The sequence below is a fragment of the Triticum aestivum genome, chromosome 4D, assembly GCF_018294505.1.
Source record: "Triticum aestivum cultivar Chinese Spring chromosome 4D, IWGSC CS RefSeq v2.1, whole genome shotgun sequence".
Lineage (NCBI taxonomy): Eukaryota > Viridiplantae > Streptophyta > Magnoliopsida > Poales > Poaceae > Triticum > Triticum aestivum.
Window position 1 is genome coordinate 222,227,116 of NC_057805.1, and position 12,663 is coordinate 222,239,778.

Consider the following 12,663-nt stretch of genomic DNA (forward strand, 5'->3'; position numbering starts at 1 on the left):
TACTTTTAAATGTAGAAGAAAATAGCTGAAACATATCATGGCAACTCATGTGCAATAGACATGGCAACTTTTAAAAGTCGTCGAAACATATTGATATGAGATCTAGTTTCGAAGATCTCGTCGCTATGGATATGGTGAAAACAAATCTTCAATCGGATTTTTCATCAATTTAAAAACTAAAAATTCAAAAAGATTCTCACATGCATGCGATGACGTGACATAGTCCACATGTTATAGAGCGTGCAGGCAGGTGTCGCTCCCACCACACATGTGAGCGTTATCAACGTCCTTGTTCATTCTTTTAGGCCACGCCATAAGAGCCTTGGACTTGGGGCATCTGCTACAAAAATTGACTACATAATCCACACAAATTGTAAAGGCAGTCATAACACAGGTCGATGAACCATTCTGGAACTAAAAACCAATCAAACAGAGGGAGAATTGCAATTTTCTCTTCGCTATGTGGTATGGAACATGAGAAACTCAATTTCTGAACATCAAAATTACTTAACTTTCCTATATCTCCAGTTGAGCCGAGTTCGTACTGTGAAGAATACTGAACTGTTTATACAAAAAGGAAAAGGAAGACATTCCTCAACGGTACAGTATAAAATACAATAGCCTGAAAAGAATGAACACCAGTAAGCTCTGCACAGCTGATTTGGCAATTGGCATTTTCTAACATCTCAAAAAATGACCCATCAATCCAACAACTGTATCTCCTTTACAATATCTATCCAGGTAATCTCATTAGACTGCTAAAACTTCCAGACCGAATTGTATGTAAAAATCTGCAACTGAATTATTTTCTTCTCAAAATAAATCTTCCCCCACCCAAAACAGTTGAGTTCTTTGATGATGCCTGTTGAGTATATAATCTAGCTCTGGAAGATTTCGAAACTAGGGTGCTCAAAAGAATTTCGAAACTAGGGTGCTCAAAAGCAATCCTATTAAAGAAACTGAAGTTTCTAGCTTCAGTGCCGTGGAAGACCATTGATGGTGAACAGAGATTGCACACTCCCTAGTGAAACATACACTCTCTAACATGTGGGTGCGAGAAATTGACATGCCGCTCCCATATAGACTTGTACCGGTGAATGGCCAACTTCAGCCAGGGTTTCATGTTCCCATTATAATGCACAACAGCAGCACTCTCAATCAAGCGGTCATCTATGTCTACATCATACCCAAGACCCAATACGTGCCATCTCCGGTCTAGGGGCTCCATTAGGCCATAAAATGTCAAAAGGCCTGCTGGAAGTGTGCCCGTTCTCCAAAGCAATTGATCAGCATTTTGCTCCTGCCAATAATGATAAAGCGATGTTGCATTTGCTTTCCTCCAAGCAATTAGGTCAAATATGTTCATTCCAAAAGCCCACCCACAAGTATGTGGATCAATCTTTGAGCTGATTATTGGTTGCGAGAAATTAAGATATTTGTGATACCGATGAAATGACTCTAAACAAGTCTCCACTGCTCCAATAACATTACCATGCAATTCTATGGAAAAAAGCTGTGTCAAGTCCTTTTGCACCACAACATCATCATCAAGAAAAACCACCTTCTCCAGGTTGGGGAGTATTTGAGGGATGTAAAACCGTAAATGGTTCAGCAGAGAAACAAACTTCGGATTATGGAACTTTATTTCCCGTTCTTGTGTCTTCAAACCACCAGAGGAACCCTTTGTTTCCATCTCGGACAGCCGCCTGACAAGAGAAGAAGAAGCAGCATTCAACCATGAGAACTCTTCTATGCAGTGGACTTCGACAGTACACCCTTTGAAGTCATTTATCAGGAACCAGGTTGACATAGCACCAAAATTGATCCTGTCTGTGACTACATGAAACACAAGCTGCTGAGGGTGGTTTGCATTTGACACTGTAGAATTGACAACAACTGAAGTGGCCAGCACATTATCCGAGAATATACAGAAATGATACAGATTATTGTCTACCAACCGTGTGGAATTCCTGTGCTCCTCTGAACGACTCCTTAGTTTTGGGTTCTGAAGCCACTCTTCTGTCAGTTTCACCGTTAAACAATGGATATTCTTGGGAAGTGATTCTGCAGCTAACTGACCAAACTCGGCAGTCTGAACAACTGCTGCCTTTGCACGCTCCTCTAGTGCGAGGGCATGGCTCTTGAGTGTCACCATTGTGGTGCTGATATCATAATGAGAGTCCTGCGCTTTGTATATTAACCGTGCCAGCCGAGTTATTATAGGATGGGCTTCTTCCTGAGTGATGGCTCTCCCACTAACAGCCCCTTGAGAGAGCAATCTTTGAGAATTCCTTATTTGGGAACTAAGTTCCCATGCAAGCTGAAGGTTGCCATGCTCTTTCGCAAGGATAACATAGGCCTTTGCTAGAGTCATTTGGTCTGCTAATTGCCGTGCAAAAGATGTACTGCTTAAAAGCTCTTCAGTGAAATTAACTTTCTCAGGAGAAACTTCTTCAGTTTCTGACCCTTCATTCTGAAACAAGAACGAGCTAAATGAGGAAATATGCACAATCGACTGAGTTTAATTAAAGAATGTGATTTTCTTTCATTGTGGGGAAGGTCAATGAAGAAATATATCTATGCACTTAAAAGTAGCAGGGACCAAAAATATATTCCAAATATAAGGAGAAGTTTTTAGTTATCATCCCAATGATTAACTTTGTTGACACTAAAATTAAATGTTACTGAACAGCTGTCATCATGTGTTGACCCATAAATAACAGTTAATGGCCAGCAAAGTTTGGCGCCAAAAACTCGCACAAGAAATGTTCAGATCATACTTTTGTATACAAAAAGATTAAGACCTGTACGACATAAAGAACTATACATCAAAGGCTACCAATAAGACTCACTGGCAATATTATATCTCTATTGACATCGTGTTCTATTAATAATTTCAGTTTTGATCTCGGCTATTTTTCTCATAAGCTGTGCAGTTAAAAAAAACAATTCTATCAATGTTATCCAGATTTTACAGACCATTGGATACCAAGAGAAACTAATGTGGCTGTTGTATTACTATCAGATAGGCAGGAATAACCTAGGATAAAGTTACTAGTTTACTACTCAGTGCTACTGAAAGTCATTCGCAAATTCGAAGGTAAAATCATGACAGGCGATGCTATTCTTTTTAAGCAAGTACCTAAGTAGCTGCCAACAAGTAGTCCCTGGATAACCCAATCGCACCTGTGATAGTTCAACACTGCACATACTACTAAAAATTGACTTATGGTGTGAGTTTAATTTTCATATTCCACCACCAGTTAAGTAATCATCTTCATAGTAAAGGAATAGCATATGCTATCATGATGAAGATGGGAAACCTCCTCCTGAGAAGGACACTTAACCTAAGTACACGAGCAGACCTCCAACAAGTGCAGAGACAACCTATCAGTAATGCCACGCCAACTACAAGAAAATACAGCCTGTTTGCCGTTTCTACCAACTAGTCATGATTAGCCATCAAAAGCACATTTTCTAGACAGTGAAAATAAAATTTTCCATAAACATGCACAAATCAATATAGATAAAAACACAAACCTTCAAGGAGCAAGTAACAATGAAATTGGATAATGAAGATCTAGAAAATGATGTGCTCTGACCACAAAAAGCCTAACAACACACAACCAAGCTCACCTTATAACATAGTAGAAGAAACCAACAATGGAACTATTTCTAAAGATCTCATACAAAACGCTAACAGAGATCTGTCTGCACGCATAAAAAGCTAAAACTTTTTCCACGTATTTTCAAAATTGACAGGAAGGAAGTGATCTTCCGAGCAAAGATGTCACACCACATAAATCAGCAAGCAGGAAATCAGACGGAGTCATGTTTGAGCTACTCACTATGACGGGCGGCCGGAACTGCTCCTTCTGGTTGTGGTGCAGGACGAAGAGCATGAGCCCAACCACAAGGAAGATCCCAACGAGCCACCAGATCCATCCCGGCAGCCGCCGCCGCGACTGCCGCCGGTACTCTGGTGCCCGCCTCCGCATCTCGGAACCCCGCATCTCGCCGCCGTGCGCCCTTCCCCAAAGTCTCTCGCTGCAACAACTCAACCCAGGAACTCCACACGCTGACCTCACTGCCGTCGCGCTAAACCTTCATCCATGGATAGTGCCGAGAACAACCAGAAAGGCACCGTCTTTGCGGAGGATCCGGGGGGTCGGATGGATCACCCCGAACAGATAAGAGACCGCGTCGTGAAGCTCCGGCACTGAGAGAGGCAGAAACGCCGGCTGGTAAGAGGTTGGTGAGATCTGGAAGGTCTAATGTGACGAGAGAAAGGTAGGAGGGGGCGCGATTTAGAGAAAGGTAGGAGGGAGATCTGAGGGTGGGAGCGAGGGAGGCAGGTGGAAGTAGTACCTCAGTCTCCTTGCCCATCGTGCGTCTCCATTTCTCTCACACCTCATAGAAAACCCTATATTACACTCGCAAACGTCTTTTAGGCGACATTTCGCTCAACCGTAAAAATTTTAGCAAGTCTCTATTTCTAATGAAGAAGTTGGTAAACTCGCCTCACCTCCCACCAACCCCACAGAAAACCCTATATTACGCAACGCGGGCATCTTATAGGCGACATTTCGCTCAACCGTGCAAATTTTAGCAAGCCCGTTTGACGTGTGAATTAACTCAATCAAATTATCACTTTCCCAAAACAACGTCATTTATTAACTCGATCTAATCAAATCACTACTTACCAAAACATCAACCACTCGTCCAGCCCATGGGAATAATCCGGCCTATGGGCATAAAAAACAATCCTCCCATTCTCACCTCTTCCTACAGACTGAAAAAAAAGGAATTTCTCAAAAATAAAAGACTAAAAAAAGAAAAGGGAAGGAAAGAAAAAGGAAACACCCGAGAAAAGGAAACACATGCACCATCGTCAATCCCTTCCACTCTCCTGTTCTCTTTCCTTTCCCAGGATGTAGCCGCCGATCTCCTCCTCTGCTCCTATTCTCCTCACAGAGGTGGACATTGTTAGGGAACGAGCATGGGAGGCCTCAGATCGCGGATCCTACAAACCTTGTAGTCCTTCTCAAATGTCGTCGCTGCACAATCGAACGCCCTCCTCCTCCCAGATCTTCAGTAGACGTGGCGAAGAGTTACAGAGAAGCGAGGGTTGGGGAGAACCAGTGTGGCGTCGTCGCCGATCTGCTAGACGACACGCACCACAGCCTTGCCATCAAGCCACCATAGCCGCTCCTCCCCGTCGGCAACAAAGTTTGGCCGGATCCGCACGAGCCTCATCGGCATGTCATATTTTATATTCCACTGTGTAACACCCCAGATGTAAAACCTTCCTTATTTTGACAATGTATCAATTTTGGTCTTCATCCAATTCCTTGGGTCTATCATGGTTGGATTCTTTTGGTTGTCTTTGTGTTGTTATTTGTTGCATTGCTATGCCATTTCCTTTTATGTATTGCTTTTTTCATCCATGTTTGCATTGTGATCATTTCAAGTGTTGCATTTGTGCTTCTTGTAATGTTGCATTTCATCATGCTCATCATGTGCATTGTGTGTTTCATGCATGATCACCCCTTGCATCACCCCTCCCCTCCTTCTCTTGCTTCTATTTGGCAAGTGCCATTTTTCACTCCTCCTATAATGTTCATCTCTTCCTCACAATTCTAGAATCATGCCACTCACCTCTCTGCCAAGTTTCACCTAATTTGGAGTTGGTTTGGCTGGGATAAAAATTGCTTCAAGTTGGAACCTAATTCAAACTTGGAATATTTTTCTGCCTTTAAAATTTCCCAAATCAATTTTATTAAATACTAAACAAATTCAGGACCTTGAGAATTTTGTCACATTTCTCAAAATCCTTCCAAATCCCCCTGTGTTTTTCCTTTTGTTTTCTGTCTGAAGAAAAAAAAAGGAAAAGGGAAGCAGCAGTCCAGCAGCAGCCACCTGGCCATGGCCCACGCCATGGCCGGCTCGGTCACGACCTCACCACCGGCCTAACCCTCCTCCGCGGCCTCCCCTCCTTCGTCCAAGCGATCGTGAACGCCGCCCTGGTTCCGTCCTGACGCTGATCCGCGGCCGAGAACTCCTTCCACGACGTCCCCTTCTTCCTCTGCATCTCGGACAGAAGATCGTGCCAAGTTCGTCGACCCGCTGCCGATGCCTCCCTCCATCGCCGGCCACGTTTTCTCGTCCTAGGGTAAGGAGGTATACCCGGCTTCCTCCCTTGTCCTTCTCGATGCTGGATGATCCCCGTAGGAGATGCTAGGGTCGCGCTTCCGCCATGATCTCGATGCTCCGACGATCTCTGAATTTTTGGGTGTAGTTGAAGTATTCTGTCTTGCGCTCTCTTGTTCTTGCACACGCACTCCACGCTATGCTCGCGTCCTTGCCAGTTTCCTCGCACGCACGCGCACCCGCATGCCTTGCCCGCAATGCTGCATTCCTGCTCGCCATCGCCTCAGTTCGGCAGCGCCGAGACGGCCTGAGTCAAGAACTAGCTCGTCCTCGGGCTCCCGCAACCGCAGCTTTGCACACGCATGCTCGAACTCGAGCACAACCCCCTCTCTGTCACGCGTCGCGTGTCGCCGTACCTACGCCCGCACCCTGACTGCGCGCCCGCGCTCGAACACAAGGACCCGCCGCCTCGCCGCGTTTCCCTTCCCTGCCACTGCGCGCGACCGCATGCCCGAGCCGAGTCGAGCTCGAACTTGAGCGCCCCGCCGTTCCTAGCCTTCCCGCGCCCTTGGATCAGCACCGCTGCTCCTTCCCGCATGCCCGCCGCTGCATACGGAGTCCTGCCGTGCCGCCGTTGCTCGCCGGCGACGATGCCATCTCCTCTGTTTCCGTAGAAGAAGCCAAACCAGGGCACCTAACTGTTTAAGGGCAACTCGGCCGCACCCTTATCCAGACCACCCGATCCTAGCGCAGTGGTTGAAACCTCTCCCACTTACCTTACGGACCCAGGTTTGAATCCCCATCGGGCCACTTGTGAAGTGCCCAATTTTTACCATTTTGGCCTCTATGACAGTGGGACCCCACTCGTCATTCTCTCTGTCCACACACACCCCTCTCCACACCCACACTCCTGCCACCTCAGCACCACGGGCCCTCTCGTCACTGAGAGTGGTTGGCCCAGCCCGTGTTCCATGTTGTTTTAATTTCTTTTGCATATTTACAGGGAATGCCATCATCTTGCATTGCTCATATTTAAATAACCGTGCATCGGATTAAAATGTTTTATATATGAAAATGCTTAGAATTTCATCTAGGTTCAAAATATGCTGCTTTCATCCATGTTTAAAATGTTGTTTGTTTAAATTTGCTTAAATGCCATGTTAAAATGATTTATTTCATAACTAATTAACCGTAGCTTCGAATTAAATAATCTTAAACAGTTAAACGGGACATGCATCATACTTGTTTGTTGCATTTGCCATGCCATGAATCATTAAACGGGACATGCATCATACTTGTTTGTGCATCATGTCATGCTTATGCTTGTGTGTTTACCATGTTGTTTGCTTCTTTCCGGTGTTGCTTCTTCGGGTTAGTTCCGATAACGTCGCGTTTGTGAGGATTTGTTCGACTTCGTCCGTTTGTCTTCTTCATGGACTCGTTCTTCTTCCTTGCGGGATCTCAGGCAAGATGACCATACCCTCGAAATCACTTATATCTTTGCTTGCTAGTTGTTCACTCTATGCTATGTCGCGCTACCTACCACTTGCTATATCATGCCTCCCATATTGCCATGTCAAGCCTCTAACCCACCTTTCCTAGCAAACCGTTGTTTGGCTATGTTACCGCTTTTGCTCAGCCTCTCTTATAGCGTTGCTAGTTGCAGGTGAAGATGAAGTTTGTTCCATGTTGGAACATGGATATGTTGGGATATCACAATATCTCTTATGTTTAATTAATGCATCTATATACTTGGTAAAGGGTGGAAGGCTCGGCCTTATGCCTGGTGTTTTGTTCCACTCTTGCCGCCCTAGTTTCCGTCATACCGGTGTTATGTTCCTTGATTTTGCGTTCCTTACGCGGTTGGGTGATTTATGGGACCCCCTTGACAGTTCGCTTTGAATAAAACTCCTCCAGCAAGGCCCAACCTTGGTTTTACCATTTGCCTACCTAAGCCTTTTTACCTTGGGTTTCCGGAGCTCGAGGGTCATCTTTTTAACCCCCCCGGGCCAGTGCTCCTTCGAGTGTTGGTTCGAAACGAGTAGACTGCAGGGCCACCTCGGGGAAACTTGAGGGCTGGTTCTACTCGTAGGATGTCTCATCCGGTGTGCCCTGAGAACGAGATATGTGCAGCTCCTATCGGGGTTTGTCGGCACATCGGGCGGCTTTGCTGGTCTTCTTTTACCATTGTCGAAATGTCTTGTAAACCGGGATTCCGAGACTGATCGGGTCTTCCCGGGAGAAGGAATATCCTTCGTTGACCGTGAGAGCTTATAATGGGCTAAGTTGGGACACCCCTGCAGGGTATAATCTTTCGAGAGCCGTGCCCGCGGTTATGTGGTAGATGGGAATTTGTTAATGTTCGGTTGTAGAGAACTTGACACTTGACTTAATTAAAATACATCAACCATGTGTGTAGCCGTGATGGTCTCTTTTCGGCGGAGTCCGGGAAGTGAACACGGTTTGTGTTATGTATGAACGTAAGTAGTTTCAGGATCGCTTCTTGATCACTTCTAGCTTCTCGACCGATGCGTTGCTTCTCTTCTCGCTTTCATTTGTGTATGTTAGCCACCATATATGCTTAGTGCTTGCTGCAGCTCCACCTCACTACCCCCTTTCCTACCCTTAAGCTTAAATAGTCTTGATCTCGCGGGTGTGAGATTTCTGAGTCCTCGTGACTCACAGATTCTACCAAAACAGTTGCAGGTGCCGACGATACCAGTGCAGATGATGCAACCGAGCTCAAGTGGGAGTTCGACGAGGACCTTGGTCGTTACTATGTTTCGTTTCCCGATGATTAGTAGTGGAGCCCAGTTGGGACGATCGGGGATCTAGCATTTGGGGTTGTCTTCTTTTCTTTTGGTTCCGTAGACGGACCTATGTGTGTACTCTGATTGATGTATGATTTATTTATGTATTGTGTGAAGTGGCGATTGTAAGCCAACTCTTTATCCCATTCTGGTTCATTACATGGGATTGTGTGAAGATGACCCTTCTTGCGACAAAACCACAATGCGGTTATGCCTCTAAGTCGTGCCTCGACACGTGGGAGATATAGCCGCATCGTGGGCGTTACACACTGCCTGGAGTGGGTCCGCGCCTGGCAGGGGTAACAGTTGGGTGTGCTTGCTTGCTGTTATGCTTGAGGTGGATAGGTCATGCCCTGAGCCCTCCGGCACGCATGCGGGCCTCCCTTCCATGAAGCTCGCTCGCATAGCGCAGCTTCCTCCGGTCTCGCCCATCGTCGAATCGCTGCTGGCATGTGATGCACTTCCTTACCTCACCGAGTTAAAACTGAAGGCATCCACTTCTTGTGGTAAGAACCGGTCTCATTTTTTAGATTTGTTGATATTTAGTTGCTCTCTTCAGATTATATTTTTATCCACATTTTAATGTACTCCATGTGTCAAGTAAATGTATTAACATGTTGCTTTCCTCGGGGAACTGCAACTGCGACATCTGAGCCTGGTGGATGACCGACTACTACAGCGAGGAGGAGCAGAGGCTCCTCGTGTATGAGTTCATGACCAATTAGCAATGGTGGTGTTTGAGAACTATTCAAATTTATTGTGTCTTATAATTTGAATGATGCATTGGAAGTTTGAATACTCCCATGGATCTTGATCATTTTTTGAATCCGAATAATGTAGTATCCTTCCTGGGTGGGTTCTCTGATTGGGAGCTGCCAACGCCTATTGTGGTTTCCGATACCAAATTTTCTATTCAACTCATTAGTTCTGACCAGTCTTGCATGCAGAACAAGAACGGGTAAAGTGAATACAAACATTACATTTGATTGAGTTTATTTGATGTTTCAAGAATTGCGCTCCACTGATCTGTGATAAGGACATCAATACCATTGTTACACCCACAACCCCTTCTGCTATACATACTGGACCAATTACTATAGCTCGTGCACGCCAATTAAATTACCAGGTACTTTCGTTTCTTGGTAATAATTCTAATGTTCATGAGAATATGATGTTGCATAAATTTGATACATTTGTTTTGCTTACAAATAAAGGGCCTATCTTGGAGAAGAAGGATGAACATTGGAGTAAGAACAAGCATGGAGATGATGGCATGCCCAAGGGGAACAACAATGGAGTTTCAAGTGATCATTTCAAGACTTTGAGGCCACCATAATGAGTGCATGAAGGCTTGGACAAAATATACAAGATACCACTTCAAAAATTTCGGCCAGAGGCTATTATAGGTGCTGCGTCACCTTATTAGTGGGTCGGACCCATGTAATTTCGAAATACTTAAGTATAGGTTGTTTTTAGAGTCCGTATGTGTGGGGAAACAAAGTTATGGTTGGTTTCGGACCCCTCCTACAAGGGGTCACGAAATCCCCCCTACTCCTCCATATATACAGCCCTTAGGGCGTCGTTTAGACTTTGGGTTTTGTTTAGATTAAAGTTTGCCATAGCTACAACTTCGCGTACTTCGTTTGTGTTCCACGACCAGACCAAGACATCACAGAACCCCACTTTTCATCAATAAAGCTTTCCTCTTATATTCGCAATATCCAGATTGCAAACTCAGTTTCTTGGTTGCGTTTGCTCGCAGGAAATAGACCCTCGTGGTTAGGTTGATCGTGCTCCGGCATGGTCAATAACCCTCGAAAGTTAGCTTAGCAATTGCTAAGGCGCGATTTCTCGCACATCCGTAGTCGGATCGTCAAAGTCTACTCCCACAGAAAATGATAATCACCTTCTCATCGAAAGACACGACACCTTTGCCTCTATCAAGTGGTATCAGATTTCCAGGTTGCTTGGTGAGATCTTACAGTTTTTCGTAGTTTAGATCGAGTCTGTTCTTCATACTTGCAGTCCACGAAAAAGCAAAAAAATTAGGGTTAGTTCAACATATCCAAACCAATCTGAGCCATTGCATAATCTTTTTTGTGTTTGCTTTGTTGAATTTGCGGTTGCATCGTCGTGTCAAGTTGCTGGTCTTAGTTTCTAGTCTTTTAGAGTTTCGAGTTCTGGTCACAAGTTGTCACGCTGCCGCCGCACCATCTTCATCCCTACCACCACCGCTACCGTATACCACCACCACACCATCACCTCTACCGTATACCACCACCACATACATCACCGCTGCCATATACCACCACCCCACCATATACATCATCGCTGCCATATATCCACCACCAACCCGAGTCCACATATACCACTGTCCTATACCGTAACCAATCCGAGTTCTTTTTCATATTAGGTTTGTTTTCGAGATCCATCTATTTTTAGATTCGTGTTTCCTTGCCTGGGTAGGTTTCGAAAAAAGAGTCTGGAGACCCCGGGCAGTTTTTAGGCCAAAATTTCAGCAGGTGAAAATATTTTTCCCTCTCCTGTTGTTAGGCTTTTCTGAGTCTTGTGAGACGCGTGCCATCATAGTGATTTTTATCGTACTTTTTGGTCATCGCTGCCCTATTTTCGAAAAATTATAGTCAAAAAAATTTCATGCCTATCTTGTTATTTTGACCTGGGAAGAGTTTTGAGACACTCGCCATTATAGTGATTTTCGGCAAAAAAAAAGAGCGCAAAAAAATCTAGAGTGTGTTTACCCCTTGTTTATGTGTCGTGTCGTGATTTTGTTAGTGTTCTAGGCTTGCATCTCTAGCACGGTTTATCCTAGGACCAGCACGGTATCGTCGTTGAGCGTGTATTCAACTTTGGATCTCTGAATTGATTATTGCTGACCTTTTTGCTACCATCTTATAAGTCATCCCAGCTCCACATACATCTACGTCGTGCGTTTGACGCTCCCTGGTAATCGCTCTATCCAAGCTTTGAGAGTTTTGGCTACAACAGATGCTGATCACCGCCTGCTACTGGGTAAGAACTAGTAAGAATTTGAGATTTGCTTGACAGATTTGTGACACCCCACCACCACCACTTTCTAGTAGTCTGTAGGATCATATTCTTGTGTGTTTCTATTGCTGCTAACCATGGCAGGACCACAACTCGACGAGATTGACTAGGAGAACATGATGAAGAAGGAGCTTCATGATAAATTTCAGCAAATGTTGGGTCAACAGGTGGAAGAGGGGATGGCCAGCTTTGGAAAGGCAATGGAGAGGATTGATGAATTGAGAAGACAATTGACACCAAGTTGGACGCCAAGTTCGATGAAGTATTCGTGCATCTTCCACAACCACCAACCGCCTCTGTTGCACCATTGCAACAACACCAACAACCGCCTCCACGTCGCGATCCAGCAGGACAAGCGCAGCGTGTTCCTTTTGAGCCAGGACAAACTTTTGGTGCCGCTGCTACTGCTGTTGATGCTTCTGTAGCTCCTGCTGCTACTGCAGAGGAGGAGGACCATTACGAGGATGAGGTTGATCAAAATCAAAACTATGTGCTGATACGTCCATTTTGCATCATGATTACCTACTATTATTTATATTGTTTTTATGTATAATAATGCTTTTTGGAGTATCTCTAATGCATTTTCTCTCATAATATGCACGGTACACACAAAGAGAGAGAATGTCGGCAGCTGGAA

General features: G+C 44.9%; 1 protein-coding gene across 1 annotated transcript; it reads right to left on the reverse strand.

Annotated features, from left to right (window-relative positions):
- Positions 1 to 475: 475 nt before the first annotated feature.
- On the reverse strand, positions 476 to 4,388 carry LOC123097343 (hexosyltransferase GAUT11). The gene is made up of 2 exons (XM_044519067.1): positions 3,849 to 4,388; positions 476 to 2,473 (listed from the first exon to the last, which is right to left on the reverse strand). The coding sequence occupies exons 1-2, from the start codon at positions 4,011 to 4,013 to the stop codon at positions 1,022 to 1,024; spliced, it is 1,617 nt and encodes a 538-aa protein (XP_044375002.1). The 5' UTR covers positions 4,014 to 4,388; the 3' UTR covers positions 476 to 1,021.
- Positions 4,389 to 12,663: the final 8,275 nt, after the last annotated feature.